We start from the raw sequence: 21,207 nt of genomic DNA, 5'->3' as shown, positions 1-21,207 counted from the left end.
TTTATTTATTTATTATCAATTTTTTTCTTAATCTTAAACAAACTACTAACCCATTCACTATATTGTTGGTTGGTTTGGAGTGTATATATTTTTGGCCTATTGTTATGGTTGTTGGTCGTTGAGAGTGAGCCGTAGGTTGATTTATCCTTTCGGGAAAAATTGTGAGGTGATGTAGGATTTCATTCTCTCAACCATTGTGAGCCTTATCACGGGTTCGAGTTGGATTGGATTTAGAAAAATTTAATTTTTTTTAAAAATGGGTTGAACTCAACCTGACTTACTTAACTTACAGGTTAAACGGATTCGAACTGGGTTAAGGATTAGTTCACTTACTTAACCCACCAACATTTTTTTACAATTTTTTTAAAATTTTTTAATAATTTTTTACTACTTCTAATTAAATAGGTTCAATATTTAATACTTTTAAATGTTAGAATGTTACTCAATAATATTTGAACAGTTTGAATGTTTCATTAATTTGATTGTCAAGTTATATACAACCCACCAACATTTTTTTACAATTTTTTATTAATTTTTTAATAATTTTTTACTACTTCTAATTAAATAGGTTCACAATTTCATACTTTTAAATGTAAGAATGTTACTCAATAATATTTGAATAGTTTGAATGTTTCATTAATTTGATTGTCAAGTTATATACATTGATATAATTTTTAAATATAATTTTTATAGTAAATTACTCAAGCAACCGTCTCATAAATAAATTTTTCTAAATTAGCATGACAAAAATGTGTAGCTTTTTTTATTTATATTTTGTTGAATAGCATGACATAAAATGTGTTATTAGTTATGTTTTCTTGAACAATATGGACACTTTCTTGGAAACAATTCATCATATATAAGTGGTGAGCATGATGAAGACATTGATTCTTGATTTTACTGTGATTAACATCTCATGGGTTGCTTAAAAAGTTATTTAAATATCTGAATACTTAAAAATAAATATATAAATAATTTTTTATGTGGGTTGGTGAATCAACCCGCTTAACCCACCAACTTGTGGTGGGTTGAACCGAATTGTAAAATTTTTGGCTCACTCACCATAAAGTGAGATAGATTGAGTTCACTCATTTTCAACCCGGCTTGTGAACCCGTATGTGTCGGGTTGGCTCACTTTAACATGTCTAGGTTAGATTATACCCTTTGCATTAGTAATATATTTATAACCATCACGGTAAATGATTCCTGCAATACTGTGAGTTTGTCTAAAATTAAAATAAAGGTTTAATAAGAATTTCTAAAATAATTACTTAGAGATAAAATTTACTTATATTTAAAAGACTTAATTAATTTTCAAGTTTTGAATATTTTAGTTAAATCTTTATTAATGTTTTTGGTCGATTGAGCATTAAAAATTTATATACTCTTTTAATTGAATTACTACTATTTAATTTTCATGTTTATTAAGTGATTTGATTGTTATTTTATGTTTCATTTTGCGTAGTTGTCTCTACATATTATTTTGTGATAATATTAAATGACATAGTAGTTAACATGATAACTGACCTTTTTTTAGAAGGATAATTGAAAATAATGAGGAACAAAATAGATGGCCTAATCATAAGCAATTAATCGTTGCTCAGAGATCTATATGTGTTGCTTCACATATAATAATCTAAAAGCTTGGTCAAAGTTTTTATTATGAACTGAATTTTGGTATAATAAATCTTATCATCTTAGTAGAGGGTCGACTCCCTTTCAAGTTGTGTATGAGAGAGAAGCACCTTGAATGGATAAATATGTTTTGGATAACAATGACCCTATGGAACTTAGGGAGATGTTGCAACAGAGCGATTTGATTCTATCTCAGTCGAAAAATGATTTAATGAAAGCTCAACAACAAATGAAGAAGAATGCAAATAAAAAGAGAAGGAATATTGAGTACAACGAAGGTGATATGGTGTTAGTCAAGTTGCAATATTATAGACAGAATTGGGTGACATTAAGAAAAAACCAGAAACTAGGAATGAGGTACTTCAGACCATTTCCAATTATAAAGAAGGTGAGCCCTATTGCTTATAAATTGTTGCTGCCAAATCATGCCAAAATTCATCCTGTATTCCACTGTTCACAGTTGAAGCCTTGTTATGGTGAACATATCAAACCATATATTCCTTTGACCATGTTGACTAATGAAGTTGGTCCAGCCTTGCAACCGATGACTATTTTACAAACAAGAATTATTATTAAAGGTGAGAAAGAAGTGCAACATGTGTTAATTAAATGGGAAGCTTTGGAAGAGATGCTTGCTACTTGGGAAGATTGGTTATCACTCAAAGAAGCATATCCAGATGTTAACCTTGAGGACAAGGTTATTTTTAACAGGGGTGACAATGTTATATGAGAAAATGAGGCAGGGAAAAAATTGGAAAACATGACCACGATTGAGAATTCTATCGGGAACGTGTGACAGCTGGTCACTAATGAACATGAGGGAGAGCAAAGGATTAGTAAGAGGGAGAGAATAACGAATTCACGTTTGCGGGATTTTATGTGGGGCCTCATGTAAATATAGGGCTATGATGGTCATAGGGAGAGTAGAGAATGTTGTCACATTTCTTCCTTTGTTTTCTTTGTAATTGCTGATGGCAATTTCTTCTCCTTGTCAAAACCTATTATACGTAAATAATACACAGAGAGCATATTCAGTCCCTCATACTTGTGTTTTGTTCTACTTCATTGTTCTACCCCCCCCTCCATTACATGGTGACTTGAGATAAATGAGGAGATAGGTGCGATTAAGCACAATAATACACGAACATTGCTCGGTCTCTCAAAAGGATCTTGGCCTAGTGACAAGAATCCAGTTAAGAACAAGTTGACTATTGAGATAGCAACAAACTTGTTGAGTAACAAGTTGGCCAGAGAGAAGAAGAAGTTGGCCAAAGAGAGGAACAAGTCATCCAAATAGCAGATCAAGTCAACCATTGAGAGAGCAAAGAACAAGCATGCCATAATGAAAGCAGAGTCGGCCATGAAGCAAGCGAAGAACTTGACTATTCATGAAAGGGACAAACACAATATGAGAGAAGTTATTGGACGTGGAAAGTCAGGATGAAGACCAAAGGAACCAAGATGAAGGATAAGAGAAACATTTAATTTTATAGGAAAATTTTATTAGGTTTAGAATAAACTTTAATGAATTAGCTGTGAGAGTCTTTATAGTAGTTAATGACTTGACCATTGTGGATAGTAAATGTGTTAGCAGATTGAGTACAAAGGTCAAAAATATAAGTTTATAAATTGTCTTGTGAATAATATGAATTCAATAAAGATAAGAGGTGAATCAAATTTTTTCATAGAAAGTTTGTTGTCTACATAAACTATATGTAGAACATCTTCCAAATTTGAAACCTGCATATAACTTGTGGGTTTAAAATTTCGTGCTAACTTTTCTATAAGAAAAATGCTTGATGATCTTTATTTTTCTCAATTAATAATTAGTCGTGACGATCTCCTAGTTCATCCTATATAACTCAAGTGTATAATTCTATCATAATTTCATTAACATTATCAAGGTCCTATCCACAAGATCAAACTATATAATAAGATGTTTTTGACATTTGACACCAATTTTTTTCATTAAGATTATTTTACACCTATAAAGAATTGTCAATTTCTTGTAAAACAAACTTTCAGTTATGAGTTTTTCAAATCTGCAGGTTCAACGGTGTAGTGGAATTTGGTTAACGTGTGTGGAATTGCTTCCATATTTAAAATTTTGTATTCACTAAAGTTAGTTGTAGAAGTCAAATAGACACGCCATTTCTCAGTGAAAGTCTATGTTTTTTTTAAGTTTCATAAGTCTTCAAACTTTTTTCTGAAACATAATCTTTAACATGGGCTCAAGGAGGTTAATTTATCTTTTTGCAATCACTGTGTGATAAGCGAGCAACATAGATTGGAGTTTGCTAAAGTTGTTACCATAAGCAAAGACATATTAGACTCTGTTCATTCTGATTTGTGGGAATCACCGATATCATCCCTAGAGGGGCAAAATATTTTTCATTGTTCGTTGATGATTACTCGATGAGATTGTGTAGCCTCAGTAACAACAAACAAAGTTCAAGCCATTGTACTGATATAATAGATTTGCTGAGGATGACTTTTTTTTTTTATCTTGGTGTTATATGTGGATGACATGTTGGTGGTAGGCCCTAAAAGAACTTGAATCCATGAATTGAAGGCATAGTTGGCTAGGGAGCTTGATGAGAAGGACTTGACATCGACAAACAAGATTTTAGGGAGATTTGGCTTTCTCAGAAGAATTACTTATTGAAATTCTTGTGACATTTCAAAATGCAAGATTGCAAGCCATTTTTTAGTCCACTTCCTATTAATTGTAAGTTATCCTCAAGTATGAGTCTTAGTAGTGACACAAAGAGGATGGAGATGTCTCGAGTACCATATACATTGGCAATAACCTTATGTATGCTACGATTTGTACAAGAGTAGGCATTGCACAAGTAGTAAGAGTGGTTGAGTAATATTAAGAGGATTCTTAGATACATCAAAGGAACCTAGGTGTTGCATAAGCAAGATGATGACAACTAATAAAGCATGGTGTGAAGATTTGATTAAATTCATCAAAGTTTTCAAAAGGGAGAATGTGAGAAGAAAAGTTTCACATCGTAGAAACTTACCTTGAGACTTATTTTTCATGTTATAAAAGGAGTTCAATGTTTCCTTAGGAACACATCCCAAAAAGTCTTTTCTTTTTCTTTCCTTTTACTTTAGTGCTTGAGAGAAAAATGGAGAGAATGATAATTTATCCTTTAAGGTTCTTCTTGTATTTATTTTTCCTATTTTCAAGAGAGATTGTCATTGTTTTCTCATTGAAACTAGAGAGAAAGCATGTAGTTTTCTTTCTTTTAATAAAATTAATTATTTGTCTATTATCAGTTTTGTTCCTTTTATTTTAGTTGTGAGTATTTGTATTATTCCTTTCATACTCAACATTATATCAACTATCGATAAAATAATAGTTCATCGTTAAAAAGGTAATTCTAGACAACAAAACTATGAAGATAAAATGATATAATTCAATATTTATTGTCATTTTCTGCTTCTAACGAAAATTATTATTTCAAGCGACATTAAAAATAAAAAGAATATACTTGTTAAAAAAAAGTAACGATAATATTTACGAGAAGAATTGTCTTCAACCAAACAACAATAATTACGAGACTAACTATTTTTTTAAAATTAGAAAATTGGAATTAACAAAAGAAAAAAAAGATGAGGGGTATTGATTTAGGAAAAAGAAGGCAATAAATAGCATCTATGAATCACTTGTTGAGAGGAGATAGTAAAAGTGTAAGGAAAGAGAGAGTTTGATGAGGAAATTCCTAAACAAGAACACGTGCAATTAAACGAGTAGTTAAACGTTTTTATTTATTAAAATCAGTAGTGGAACTAGATAGGTTTCCGGGTCAAAGTTTACGTTCTGACTATCATTAGCTATCAAACATTTTTTTTCTAAAACTTTGAAGTTATGTATATAACTAAAGTCAGTGCTGTTTAAAATATCAATGTCTAACTTTAAATTGTATGCACTTCAAATTCACACTAATTGAGAAACAGTTCGGGGTTACGAGGAAACAGACTTACTCCAGCGGGTTGGGGTTCCTTGATCTAGTGATATAATAATAAAGTAGTAGTATTTATATAATTACTTGATGATCAAGTACTCAACTATTTGTTAAAATATAAATAATTAATTAAAATTTTACTATCATTATTCTTATTATTATAAAAAGGTTATTGGGTTATCAAATGACCTTAGACGATGAGCATTTGCAACCTGAGTTCAATGATTGGAGTGCAAGTTGATTTCAATGTACACATATTGGAAAGTGAATGTGGAAGACATTGCAGAGAGATGTTTAAATTCATGGAGATTTATCTCTTATAGAGATTTGAAGATTTAAATAACAAGTTACTTTTTTTATACTCAATTGGAAGAATATGAGATTTAACTGATTGGAATTTAACTAGACACAAACTACTATATTTATCTAGAAAAAGAAAAGGAAAAACATGTAATTAAGTACACATACCGTAAACTTGATATGTCATTCTAATTGAGTTTAAGATGTCCAATTATTTTATTGGTAGAAGTTTTCATCGTTAAGATTCAATTGACTTTTTTTATTTTAAATTAAAACAATCTCAAACACTAATCATACACAAAAAGCGTACTTTACCGATCTACGCATTCAAGATCCTAGGTGGTAGTATTGATGTTTTAGGTGATAGTATTTAAGTCCTTCAATGTTAGAAGATTTCGTTCTTTGGGAGTTTCTTAGGAATTTTCATTATTAGGAGTTTTTATTATTAGAAAATTTTACTGTTCTTAGTTTTCATTGTTTGGAGTTTTCATAATTAAAAGTTTTCTCATTATATAATATGATTAGTTCAATAATTATATGATTAATTCAATAATATGTAAATTATCATTTTTATTGGATATTGTATATATTATTGACGGATTTTGTTTGGATACAGAGAATAAAAATCTCTACATTGGTTATATATAATATAATTATCTACAAATAAATTTGTTAATAATTTAATTATTATCGAAATTTAATATTGATGACCAAATCTATCGATAATATGAGCTCGATGAAAAATAAGTGATATGTAATTAATGATATGTTGTCAGAATTTAACCAAAAATTATATTTATCGAAGGAATTTCATCCATTCCCATTACCACAAATTTTCTGTAGTCAATAACTTGTTGACGACAAGTGAAGTAAAAGAATTTACATTTCATTTAAAATTAAACCGAATCCATTAACACAAAAGTTTTAAGTGAGTTATAAGATGGATTCCAAATTACCCATTTTCTAAATGTGATAAAGTTACTTTCAACACTTTAAAATCTTGATAAAGTAACAATTATGACAGTGTAAAAAGCACTAAAATTTTCTCTAGAAAACTCTAAATTTTCAATTAAAAAGCTAGTCACTAAGACCCTAATAAACAAACACTTTAGAAACATAGTTAAAAATTGGTAAATGATTCCCACGCTTAACACACAAGTGATTAAACATTTATTTTAGTAAAATCAATAGTGGAAACCAGATAGATAAGGGATCAATGCCTCAACGCCGTTTGTCAGTCAAAGTTGTGTCGCATATATATAAATATATATAAAGTGACAGCGATGGTGTTTGTGATTTCTATGCATTTAAAATCCAAATTGAAATTGAGTGAGAAACAGATCAGACATGATGTGGAGAGAGACAACATTGTTGGTGGTACTGCTGCTTCTAATCCACAGAAGTCATGCTCGTTGTCTTCCTTCTTCCTGCGGCAACATCACCCACGTCTCTTATCCATTTCGATTACAAGCCGACCCAGAGAAGTGTGGTAACAAAAGGTATGAGCTTGTTTGTGAGAACAATGTTACGGTGTTGTATCTGCACTCTGCAAAATACCATGTTCAGGCAATCAACTACAACAACTACACCGTGAGAGTGGTTGACCCTGCAATTCAACACCACAATTGCTCCTCCCTTCCTCTGCGTTCTCTCTCTCGCTCCAATTTCTCTGATACTTACGATGACTACACGGATCCATACCAAGCCGGTCTAAGAGCATATGGTAATTGGAAAGCTCTGAGTTTCGAGCATACAGTGTTTCTGAACTGTAACCATTCATTGAGAGGGAATGGGAAGTATGTGGAAACAGAAAAGTGCGTGAAGTGGGACTCAAAGGGATATGCATATGCTGTTGGTGGTGATCTAAAAGCAGAGGACTTTGAAGTTGGCTGTGACGTAAAGCTTGTTGCTCCAACGTCTTTGTGGAGTTTCAATAATCATTCCTACGCTTCCATGCACAGGGCATTGGCTTATGGATTTGAGATTTCATGGGTACAACTCGTCTGCGAGAATCATTGTCGACTCTCACCAAGCGATTGCTATTTCGACTATTCTAGGCGGAAGCTTAAATGCTCCTTTGGTGAGTCATCATCCTAAAATCAACTGTCACACACATATGTTTATCTTTATTTTAAGTTCATCATTATTGATGAAACTGTGTTTGTTCTATTTGTTCAAACAATTTTTAGATTTATATTTTACCTGTACTGGTCTGAACTCGAGCCTCTTTAAAGAAAACCTTATTCATCACAGCTTTATGAAATGGAAAATTATGCAAAAGTATTCTTGGTAGAATAGAAGTCGGGATCAACAGTATTCTGAAATTTATATTTCTTTCAATTTTTTGTGCTATATGTAGGTATACTGCAAGTGCTGATACTGCAAGCATCAAGTAAGAATATTTTATCATCTTAAATTACCTTTGCTTTAACTATTATAATAATAATAAGAATATCGGTAATTATTATTATGTGTACATAAAGAAAGTAATAAATGATGAATAATGTTTTAATAAATGATGAATAATGACGTCATTACTTAATACTTTAGAGTGTTTTAATATTTAATTGATTTTTTATAATATCTTTTATGAAATAATAATGTAGGCAAATGGGTGATAGTTCAAGAGTTTTTATCATCTGTTGCTTCACATTTGTCACAATGTTTATTTGAAAAATGACGATAGAAATTGTATTTTCTCCATCAAGTATATTTGTCTTAATAGCATTGTCGTTCTTAGTTATAGTGTATGATGACTTAATTTTTCATGACAAAACAAGTTCTTCTTCTTGAAGGTGGACTTAGATATATTAAAATGATAAAATTCAAAGTTACTTTTCTTCTTTAATTAGGTTTATTCACTTCGATTTGCTTTAGCACACAATGTCTGGCCCTCACGATAACAAATTCCTTTCTATTTAGTATCTTTAATAATGATGTGAGTGATAAGACTAAACAACATCTATTTGTGACTTTTTTTTCCCAGTTATTGTTTGAGATAAGTCCAAACTAAGGAAGTTTTTCCTACCAGCAGTTTCGAAATGAATTCATTAGGTAGAACAATATGTGATGCTTTAATATCTTCAAACAATTTATCATAATTTTTTTTTTCATGTCCTTATCTTTCGTTTCCTCAACAAAGACCCGTTTTATATTAGTACATTCTAAAATTTCTCTTACAAGTCCATGGTCTTATTTGAGATTATTTATAACTTTTTCAATCTCTCGATATCTTTTTTGAAATTTCATTTTTCAATCTCTTTTAAACATTTCAATTTCTCTTTAATCAAGTATGGCTCTCGTCCGTTGACTTCCAAATTAACCCATGTATTATTTTTGGTTGAAACAATAAACCTTTGATCTTCTTACTAAGAATCCATTACTCTAGTGTACGTAGTATTAGAGTTCACTACATATGAGCGATGCTAGTATGATGTTATTTCTTAGTTAAGGTTAGCTTTTAATTATTAGCATTAACTTTTGGCTGACACTAAACATTTATTGTACTGTAATAAAATACTTGATATTAATACTGCTATAGTCTCTTATGCTCTAAGTCTTCTTGTATTTTTTTTTTCTCAATATCACGTGTTGTAGGAACAAATCCATAGTATGTGAAAACATGTTATGAATAATTTCATAATAATATATTGACTTAATTAGTAATTTGTTCCCTGTATTTATTTTGATGCTTAAATTTTTTTCTTATATTTATTTGACTAACTTAAGTGCTTATATTTGTTAAAGTAGACTCAATGTAGTCTCATTTGTTAACATCGTTAATTTGATTAACAATAGAGGAAACTTGAAACATAATTGACATTTGCAAGTTACAAAGGGTGGATATTTATTTACTAAGGTGGAAGTTTATTTTCCTTTCGTAAGTTAGATTTGAACCTCTTTCTTTAACCTTACCTCCTTCTCTTTCTCATATTCAGATTTCAAACCGTATAAATGAAGGACTCTAACTCCATCACCCGTAGCACCAGTGGCAGAACTGAACTATGGCCCAAAACATCATAAAACTCATAAGCAACCTTTGTTTCTTTGTCTTCGTCTCCTCCTTTCTAATCTTGATTATCATAGCCATAACCTACAACCACTAGACTGATGGCTCCAATCCATCCCAACCCTAAACAACCTTTTCACCTAACAATAAAATGCCACCTTTTAAATCGACTCTTTGTCATCAACTAATAATTTTATATAGACTCTAATAATTTTGCAACTTTCCTTCTCAGACTGTTATTATTCTCTTTGATTGAACCATTACATCCATAGCTTATCTTCAATTGTCCTCAATTTCCTCATTTGTGTGCCTTTTCTCAGCTTTTTTGACCATCTTCTTCAATCCAAGTCATAAGTTGCTTTGATCTAGTTTGTTCGAGTTTGTGTTCATACTGGTGTATTCAATGAAGTGATTTTTCGATAGTGGGTTTGGGATTTGAATATGAGAAAGAAAGGAGAAAGAGAAGGAGGTAGGGTTAGAGAAAGAATGGAAATCTAACCTAGAAAAAAATATTTAACCTCAACAAATAAATACCCACAACCATGTAATGTAACATGCAATTGCGAACTACATGCAAAGTTTTGCACGGCCATTAGCTAATTCAACGTTGTTAATGTAACATCCCATTTAATAAATAGGCTTAATTAAATGAAACATCACACAAAGTAACATAAAGAGCAATGTTATGAAGTATAAATATCACTCCTTACAGTTATCTAAGATATTTGGAGAGAAAGTCTAAGGCACACTACGATGTCATTAACAAAACAAGATAAAAGTTAAACAGTATCCAAAATACAAGGTAGTACATAGGCCTCGGCCTTAAAGAATACTCGGAGCAGGGTCCAACCTAAGAATAACTACGCAGCGGAATTTCTATCACCCTGATGACCACGAGGAGTTCCCACATCTACTCACATCAATAAATTGATGATCATCGCAAAAAGGAGAAAACCACACATAGAACACACAAACAAATAGAAAGGGTAAACTAGAGTGGAAAATGTTTTATCATACAATTGCATACAATTTTAAAGTCAAAGACACATAAATCCACCAAGCATGTGAAGACCAACAAGAAAGACTCTAAGACTCAATTATCCGGATACATATAACCAGTCAGATTCACTGGATGCTTGCACTTGTGGTGGCCTCTACTGCTCTGCAAAGCCATTGCCAATGGGTTTCACCCTACCATGTACAAGGTTAGCCTTCAAACATCTAAGGCCATTATCTTGCCAAAGACTAGGGTCTCTTGCTACTCTCATCACTTTAGTCAGTACGCTCTAGGTGAGACTAACTGACCCTTTAGAGTTTCAGGATGCAATCCTTACTTGAATCCTTATTAAATTATATAATGAGGCACCACCACGAAATCTTCGTGAGATTACGTCCTAACAATGAGACACCACCATGAGCTCCCACCAAAAAGGGTCATGGAATTACGTCCTGACCATGAGACACCACCACGAAACCTTCGTGGAATTACATCCTGACCATGAGGCACCACCATGAGATCTCACCTAGAGATTCATGAAATTACGTCCTAAACCATACCAAAATCATGTCTCACCAACCAAACATAAAGTTATCATGCATACCATATCTCATGCCAATATTTATAACCAACCACCTAATCAAGTTCCATACAAAAACCATACCAAACTCATCAATTCCAGTCCATAAACCACTTAACACATGCATATTCAACCAATTCATGCTTTAACAAAGTAACTCAATCATACAAATGATCATCAACCAAAAACAGAGGGAAGGACAGTCACAGAGCAAATCCATGCACCAGTCTCGCTCAAGCCATGGACCCTCGCTCAGGCGAAAGGGGTCTTTCGCTCAAGCTACGGGGCCTCGCTTAGGCGAGACTGCCAACAGATAGCTCTGCAGGATTTCGCGAGTTCTCGCTTGGGCGAGCCCTCCTCGCTTGAGCGAGACCACCCCTCGCTCAAAGGTGAGGTTCCTCGCCTGGGCTACAATTGTAGCGACAAGCACCATACTCCCACGAGCTCTCGCTTAGGCGAGCCGCTCTCGCCTGAGCGAGATAATACCTCACTCAAAACGAAAGCTCTCCGCCTAAATGAGAGCTCAAGCAGGAACCTGGGCCAGTTTCTACTATTCTTGCCTAGGCGAGACAGGCTCGCTTGGGTGAGAGTATTAGTTTTTGCTATTGTTCTTACTTGCATCAGCCATACATACAAACCTAAACAACATACCAAGGCATTTCATATGACCATAGTAGCACACAACCCATACTAACACGAAGTAAGCCAAAAATAGATAAACATTCAGAAAATACGAGGAACACATAAACTCCAAGAGCCAATTCGTGAGCTAGAAATACTGAACCAGAAAGAGAAACACGGTTATCTAGATGAACCTCTGTTGGACCATAAAAAATAGATCTAAAGAGGAGAAGATATGGGTTAAAGATCACCTTACATGGAGTAGGAATGAGGTTGAGCTAGCTTAAAGAGAACTAGAAACCAAACCCTAGCAGAGCGTTGCTGCAGTCCTAAGTGGGGAGGAGGGAAACCTTTTTTTTTTGAAAGTGGACAAAAATGAGAGGGTTAGACTGGTTTAGGGGTTTTGGGCACCCTATGGGTCAGCTTTAGGCCCAACAGACCAAGGTAGACCCTTAAACTTTAGGGCATAATTTAAGTGGGCCTTACAGTTAACAAATGGGGACCACATTAGGTTTATTTAAAAAAAAAAAAGATAGGAACTCAGTTGGGTAAAAAATAAATCTAGAAAAAAAATTGAACTATCTACCTAAATATAAAGACTAAAGTACTAATTAAGTCTAATATAATAGAAAATTTTAATAAATGAAAAAAAATTATAAATTAGTTCTCAAAATTGTCATGTTTGTTTTATTTTTGAATTTAGATACAATTAGTTAATTTTTTATATGCATATGAATATTAAGACAATTTACTTAAACATATTATCTTCGATAGGCTTATATACTTGCTTTAGAGATTTTTCTTTTGCAATCTTGTAGTAGAAAGGGATATGTATAATATCAAATTTAAGAAACAAATTTAAGTTTGTTTTTTAACATACTAAATTGATTTTTTTTCTTTAAAAATTAATACATTATTCCATTCTAAATTTACTATGTACTGAAATTGTTATTTACCCATCCATCATGATGTTTATTTACTTAAATAAAGTGTTGTTACAGGAATTTCCCAAATTTTTATCATGGCGTGGGCTTGCAAAATTGTGTTTGGGGTGCCACTGATTGTTGCACTTGTCATTTGTAAATGGAGGAAAAGACATGCATCAATGTTTGAAAATATTGAAAATTACCTTGAACAAAATAGTTTGGCACCTATTAGATACTCATACAAGGAAATCAAGAAAATGACAGGAAGTTTCAAAGAAAAGTTAGGTGAAGGAGCATTTGGCTCTGTGTTTAAGGCAAAGCTGCGTAGTGGACCTTTTGTAGCAATTAAAATGTTAGGCAAATCCAAAGGAAATGGACAAGATTTTATCAATGAAGTTGCAACCATTGGAAGAATACATCATCAAAATGTGGTACAATTAATTGGATTTTGTGTTAGTGGGTCAAAACGTGCTCTTGTGTATGAATTCATGTCTAATGGATCTCTTGATAAAATTATATTTTCAAAAGAAGGAAGTGAACAATTAAGCTATGAAAAGATATATGATATATCAGTTGGAGTGGCTCGTGGGATTGCTTATCTTCATCATGGATGTGAGATGCAAATTTTACATTTTGATATCAAACCCCATAATATCTTATTAGATGAAAACTTTATTCCAAAGATTTTTGACTTTGGATTAGCAAAGTTACATCCAATAGAAAATAGCATTGTGACAATGACTGCAGCAAGAGGAACCATTGGATATATGGCTCCGGAGTTGTTTTACAAAAATATTGGAGGAGTATCCCATAAGGCTGATGTTTATAGCTTTGGAATGTTTTTGATGGAAATGGCAAGCAAGAGGAAGAACCTAAATCCACATGCAGAGCGATCAAGTCAAATGTACTTTCCATTTTGGATCTATGATCATATTAGAGAAGAAGAAAATATAGATATACAGGATTTGACTGAAGAGGAAAAGAAAATAGCAAAGAAGATGATCATAGTTGCACTTTGGTGTATACAATTGAAACCAAGTAATCGTCCCTCAATGAATAAAGTAGTAAAAATGTTGGAAGGAAATATTGAAGACTTGGAAATACCTCCAGAACCTACTCTATATCCTGATGAAATGAGTACAAATGATCAAACAATAAATTCAGCATCCACGACACATTCTCTTAACTATTTCATGTAAAGTGCAAGTATGCAACTAATTCGTTATTGAAGCATTCTATTTGAAAATGCATAATAAAGTTGATAATCTTGATAAATACTTAGTATTTATGCTTATTAACCATTATTATTTGCCTTTATTCATGTGGTTTGTGTTCATTTAATAGATAGACGTTGGAGTTATGTGTTCTTTTAAGTTTCGTATTTTCTTTTTCTTTGAGATTATTCTGTAGGAAAATGGAAGATTTGAGAATATTAGAGTTGTTTGCCAGAACCATATTGCTTAGCCAAATTACCAACAATTGCCCAACAAGAAAAGTGTCTCGCCCAACTGCTGGATCCGTCTCACTCAACGAGATAGAGGAGTTGGAAGTGAACCAAAAGTTATTTTTCGCTCAACAAGCAGACAGTTTCTGATTATGGTTTAAGTGTTGAGAATGAAAGCAAAAAGGGGTTCTTTGGTGGGAAACGTAGAAGAAAATCAGAACTCGATCAAAGGCACTTCTAGGGCTAAAAGACATAAAATTCTTTCGTTAGAATTCATCAAATTCGTATGTTTTACATGCATAGGAGTAGATAAACTCCCATTTCATTAGGACTGAATGTAATGAATTCATACTTTGTGTAACTTTTCCAATGCACCATACCCAAGGTTTTGACAGAAGGAACTACTCTGATACCACTAAATGTGACGCCTCGACTACTATATTAAATAATTATTTATTTGATAAAAATGAGATTTTTTTTTGTACAATAAGATTTTTCTTGAGAGGACACTAAAAATAACATAACTTTATATCTAACTATATATCAGTAATTTACATCTCTGTAATTGTTCGTGAAATATTACAAAAATATGTATTTGAATAATATTAAGAGTTCCACATCAGAATGAAAGATTATCTATGTTTTTAATATCTCCTAAAGATTTTAATAGAAATTATCCACGAGTCAACCTTCACAAGATCCACCAATAATATCCCAAACAACTCACACTGAGCAAGTTCCTCTCCTACTCATGCAACAGGTACATATGAAAGAAAAATATGAAAGGAGTGAGGTCTTTATAAACCTTAAATATCAATCTTAATAAACTCAACAAACAATACAAACACTAGGGGCCTAGAATTGGACCTACAACCACAAAACTAGATCTCGTTATACCAGACATATGGATCCATATTCCACTTCTGATGATCCATTATGACCATCAAAAGTTACTTTGGGAAGTGATTAGGTAATTGAGTATTTCTAAAAAAGCATTGGTGTTGACATGAGAAGCCAAGGTGGTTTGCTTCTTGAAGATTTGATGAAGATTGAATGAAGCTCTTTTGAACTATCTTGAAGCCATTACCATTGGAATGAAGCCTACATTGATGAAGGAAAGGAGAATTGATGATAACTATGTTTATCAAGGTTGGAACGTGTGCTCTCCATGTAGTTACATCATTAAGAAAGTGTATTTGTAGTTTGTAATTCATGTTGTAGACCTTATAACATTAATTAGATGTAGTTTGGTCTTTATTATGTTTTTAATTTGTTGAATGGTTTTTCAACAGGTAAAAATGTCTCTTTTAATTTGTTGAATGACTTTTAACAGGTTAAAAGGTTGGTTGCAGTAGTCTTAAACTGCAACAAATTCAATTAGTTGATTTAGTTTTTAATTGACTGATTTCACTTAAGTCAAATGAAATCAACCGATCGATTTGAAAATCAATATGTTGAATTTCGTACCAGTTTGACTATAAAAGCTGTGATTTTCAAAAGAGAGGTCTGTTGATCATTTTAGAGCACGATTTTGTTCTGGAAACTTGTGGAAACTCTCTCCTTCGTGATCATAGGTGTTGCAGCTGTTGAAGATTGATCTTGGATCAATTCTTAGAGCTTTTGGCTTGGTTTGAAGCTTGGAGAAAGTGGTTTGTGGTAGGCTAGGTTGTGTTACCACTGAGGTTTGATCTTTCTCAAGCTTTGTGTGTGTGCCTAGTGGTTTTCCAGGTCTACAAGAGGGTTCTTTCTGTGCTGGTGTGATTCTTGTGTGATTCAAGAGTCTTTTGTGGTGTTTTTGCATATTTTGGAAGTGTAAGGGTGGATACTTTGTAAAACTTTTGAAATAGTGCAAAGTTAAGCTAAGGTTGCCTTGACAAATTGGATGTAGCTCAGGTTTGAGTGAACCAGTATAAAAATCTCATGGTGTCCTCTCTTCTCTAACCTTTCTCTCTTGTATTTTCATTTTAAAGTTTCAAGAACTTGTGCTTTAATCATCTTTTTCATGTTCTTGCATGTTTTCATGGCATTTGCAGCATTGAGCATGTTTGTATAATTATTTGGAACTGGTCTTGATCATTCTTGAGCATTGTTGCTGGTTTAAAATTCAAATTCGCATTTCTGCATTTTTCCCAGTATTTCAGTCGACTGTTTTTCAGTTTCAATCGATTGATTGTACCAGAACAAAATCTGTTTAGTAAACTATCCAGATACTCACCTACTTGGTAAAACTTCCTTAGACCCCACCATGGTCCCTGCCTTTCATCCCATAGTGTACCAAACTATGACTTCCTAAATACAAACACTCTCACATTGGTTTGATCTCCACTTATTGGAAATCATACTTAAGATTATTTCTTAACTTACGTACTCTTGGACATATTCAAAGATCATAAAATGTTATGACTATCAAGTTGTCATTTTTGACCAATAATATATATACACCATACACAAAGAATGGCAATAAAACATATATGTAACTTTCTTTTATCCAAATTCACTGAATAAAATAATATTTGCTTTTACTTTATTTTTTATATTTTTCAAATTATAAAATAATGATAAAATAAAATAAGAATCATAGTAAGAACTTTAAATAATTAACTATATACGGATTAGCATGTTATAAAATAAAATAAATTATAAATTAATATAAAGATTCGTGCATGAAGATAAATGAAATGAAATGAAATAAATGAATACGACCAATAAGTAACGAAAGATAATTAAATAAAATAGATACACAAGATCAGTGCATAACTAAAGATAAATTAAATAAAATAGGTAAACATAACCCGTGTATAACTGGAGATAAATAAAAAAAATAGATAAACAAGACACGTGCGTAACTGGAGATAAATTAAATAGAATAGATAAACAGAACTAGTGCATAACTAGAGATAAATTAAGTAAAACATGACCCATGCGTAACTAGAGATAAATTAAATTAAATAAATAAATAAGACTAGTGTGTACTGGAGATAAATTAAATGAAAGAAATAAACAAAACCAGTACGCAACTAGAGATAAATTAAACGAAATAAATAAACAAGACCAGTACGTAACTGAAGATAAATTAAATGAAATAAATAAACAGAATCAGTGCATAACTGGGGATAAAATTAAATGAAATAAATAAACATGACTAGTGCGTAACTAGAGATAAATTAAATAAAATAAGACTAATGCATAACTGGAGATAGATTAAATAAAATAAATAAATAGTGTCAATACTTAACTAGAGATAAGTTAAATAATATAAATATAAAAAAATGAAGAGGATAATAAATAAAAATAAGTTAAATGGAAGTAAATATATTTCAAAATAAATAAAATATTAATATAACACAGACGAGTTTATCAAGATTAACATAGAAAAAAAAACTTGACCTCACTCTCCCCTTACCTTATTAATTGAAGGACACACTAACAATATTTGACGAGACTAGGATCTCTTCAAATCTTTTGCTCTAAACTCTCTCTCTCTCCTTTCTTCCTCATGTAACTTCTCTCATTTCATATCCATATAATATATATATATATATATATATATATATATATATATATATATATATATGGCATAATCATCATTACTTCCATTAATGAAGAGATAATGTTTATCTCTTTAACTTATTTTCTCTCTTTTTTTCTTATATCTTCTCTCCTTATCTTCTTAACTCCTTAAAAGATTTTTCATTTTTTTTTACTTTTAATACACACCTATTTAATGATATTTTAATTAATATATTTTTACCTAATATTTTTTTAATATATATATATATATATATTACTGGTTTTGTTTTTTTTCTTATTGTTATTTTCAATAAGTAAAAACTACATCATGATAAAATACGAAACATTAGTAAAAACAAAATATTTTCTAATTGTTTCATTTAAAATAAATAATACAGTTTATTAAAAGTAGGGATGTTACACTTTTTACTGTTGTTAAAATAAGTAAATAATCATAATTGTCAAAGAGAACGATTTGACTTAGGAAAAACAATACTTGGACTCCATTAATTTTACTAACAACGATTTGATACACTTGTCAAAGAGTAAACAATTTATAGCACAGTTGTCAGGAAGAATTTTTATCATTTTAATTTACCTACACTATGTTAATAATAATAATAGGACAATGATACTTTAACCCACTTTTTTTGACCTACTTTTAAGCCACCACTTCAATCACCATTAAATCATCACATCACATCATTAAAAAGAATAAAAAAAGATAATCTAATGGTGATTGAAGTAATAGGTTAAAAGTAGGTCAAAAAAAGTGGGTTAAAATATCATTTTTCATAATAATAATAATAATAATATTTGACCTAATACCGCTATAAAGTGTAGTTAGATAGAGAATGTCAAGTCAAATGTTTTTAATAAATGAAATTATATGTTCGACACTATTAATATACAGGTTGGTAGGGATCTTTGATACCAAATGTACATGTCATTAACCTTGATATGTGTACCACACCTAGTCGCCTAGCCAAGTTATATCCATAAAGTCCGTCTACGTAACCACCAAGGACGCGAATAATAATTACCATGTATGAACGAATGATAAGTACCTGGCCCAGACCGCCAAAGAAGTAACTGGCCTAAGCCGCTAACTGAGAATAACTAAACACGAACTTAGCAATAACTTAGCATATTCAGGGCACTACTAATAAGGCCCTTAGGCCCACGATATTCAAATTAAGAAACCTGGATCATGACTCAGGCCCATCTATGGCCCAAACAGGAGCCCAGCCCATGACGTGGCAGGACATAATTAATAAACCTATAAGCATGGACCCCAGCAATTAAAGGTACACATTCATTACTTTTCTAATTACGAGATTTGACTTTCTAAGAGATTTTGTTGACTTGAGCATCAGAGTCTCTTCTGTAGGTAATCCCCCTCGGGTCCAAATCAATTCACACCGAGATATCCACAGACGACATGTGTCGGCCGGGAGGAAGCCTACTGAGAAGATAGCGGATCGGAGTAAGGTAACGCTTGTGTCTGACATATCTTATTTGTTCTCTGCAGGAACATCAATGTTGATGAGTTTTTATTTTAAATTTGTCTAACGTTGGCTAAGTCAATATTAAACAAAATATATTTTTAATGTTAATTTAATTTGTGTCAATTTGACAAATGATAATGATAATAATTTCAAATGAAAACAATATTTTGGTACGATAACTCCATATTCAATAAATATAAACAACAATATATATAAAAAAATTGTAAGGATGAATATGGTTAATTGAGATTAGGAGAAACATATAGATGAATGAGATGTGTGTAGATGAGAAAGGTTAGTATGGTTGAAAAAAACTATTGTGGCCGAAGGAGATTAGTATGGTAGAAAGAGATGAGTACGAAGAGATGAGATTTATGAATGAGAACCAATATAACAAAGAGATTTTATATAGAAAGTGAGAGAGAACAATTATGAGTGAAGAAATTTATCATCTTGAAACTTGTACCTTTAGATTAAAAATAATCTATATTTATTATCACAAACACACATGACATGAATTCATAATGTATATAACTTAGTCTGACTAACTTAAATAATTATAAATACCAATTTAAATAAGATTAGTGTCAACTTGACCACATTATTTATTTTTAATATTTATTATAGTTAATGTATTTAATTATAAATGTTTTTAATATTCATTATATAAGTCTAATTCTATTTATTTGAGCTAATGGGTAAGTCTAATTCTATTTATTTGAGCTAGCATTAATTTTTTTATTTTTAATATTTTATTTTAGTTAATCAAATACATAATATTTTACATAGACTTATAAATATTTTTATTATTATGAAATTTTATTTATGTGTAATTATTTAATATTTTATATAATTATTTAACTTTGATTTAATTATTTTTTGGTACTCGAATTTAAAATATGTAAGTATAATTCTTTTATAAATATTTAACATTAAATGTTTTTTTGTCTATTCGGTAATATCATAATTTTTTCGCGATTTTTTTTATAAAAATTAGTTAAATAATATTAAATTTATATATTGGGATGAGATAAAGAATTTATAGCCATTGAATATAAAAATAAACGTAGGTATATGAACTTAATTCAGACATGAAAATAGAATAATATTCAAGGTCGTCTCTGGGCCGTCCGATCCCCTTCCAAAAGTGAGTTATATTTGTCCACATACGTACTAATGAATAATTATTAAGTAGTTATATGTACATTGTCATTTGACTGCGTCAATGATGTATTTGCATATCAAGTGTTTATGTAAGATATACAAACCTGTTAGAATTTGTGGCTCTATAAAGCTTATCAACACGTATACTATTCTTTTCACCACAAGTCTACACATGTTGTGGAAATTTTAACCCTTGAATAATTTGCAGATATTTTAAAGTAGAAAAAAAGAAATTCAAATGCATTATATAAACATTATATTTAGGTTTTTGTGGTTATTTAAATAAGTCCTGAACTATTTATTCAATTTGGCTCCCAAAGTAATTCTCTAAAAATTATTTTAGACAGCGTGTAAATAAAACCTTCCAGTTAGAAGAATTTAGGTTGATTTTAGAAACTCGAAGAAGTCCATTAAAAAATATTAAAAAAATTAGATGATTAAATACCTAATAAGAATTGACGACGAGTATTTAAAAGTTTGTATTCATTAAAATGAGATGTGAAAGCAGATAGACACAGCGTTTCTGAGTCAAAGTC

General features: G+C 31.3%; 1 protein-coding gene across 1 annotated transcript; it reads left to right on the top strand.

Moving 5' to 3' along the window:
• The first annotated feature begins 7,218 nt into the window (after positions 1-7,218).
• LOC114195204 (rust resistance kinase Lr10-like) lies at positions 7,219-14,362 on the top strand. Its single transcript, XM_028085595.1, has 3 exons — positions 7,219-7,992; positions 8,272-8,304; positions 13,121-14,362. Exons 1-3 carry the CDS (start codon positions 7,260-7,262, stop codon positions 14,242-14,244), a joined length of 1,890 nt encoding a protein of 629 aa, XP_027941396.1. The 5' UTR covers positions 7,219-7,259; the 3' UTR covers positions 14,245-14,362.
• The last annotated feature ends 6,845 nt before the right edge of the window (positions 14,363-21,207 follow it).

Source organism: Vigna unguiculata, chromosome 8 (assembly GCF_004118075.2).
Source record: "Vigna unguiculata cultivar IT97K-499-35 chromosome 8, ASM411807v1, whole genome shotgun sequence".
NCBI classification, from domain to species: Eukaryota; Viridiplantae; Streptophyta; class Magnoliopsida; order Fabales; family Fabaceae; genus Vigna; species Vigna unguiculata.
Note: the sequence above shows the minus strand (reverse complement) of the source record. Positions and strands in the feature narration are given on the sequence as shown.

What these genes read in the sequence shown, in the direction of transcription:
- LOC114195204 (XM_028085595.1), top strand. Translation starts at nt 7,260, where the DNA reads ATGATGTGGAGAGAGACAACATTGTTGGTGGTACTGCTGCTTCTAATC. An exon ending in GAAGCTTAAATGCTCCTTTG is followed by an intron (nt 7,993 to 8,271) that starts GTGAGTCATCAT and finishes TGCTATATGTAG; the next exon opens with GTATACTGCAAGTGCTGATA. An exon ending in GCTGATACTGCAAGCATCAA is followed by an intron (nt 8,305 to 13,120) that starts GTAAGAATATTT and finishes GTGTTGTTACAG; the next exon opens with GAATTTCCCAAATTTTTATC.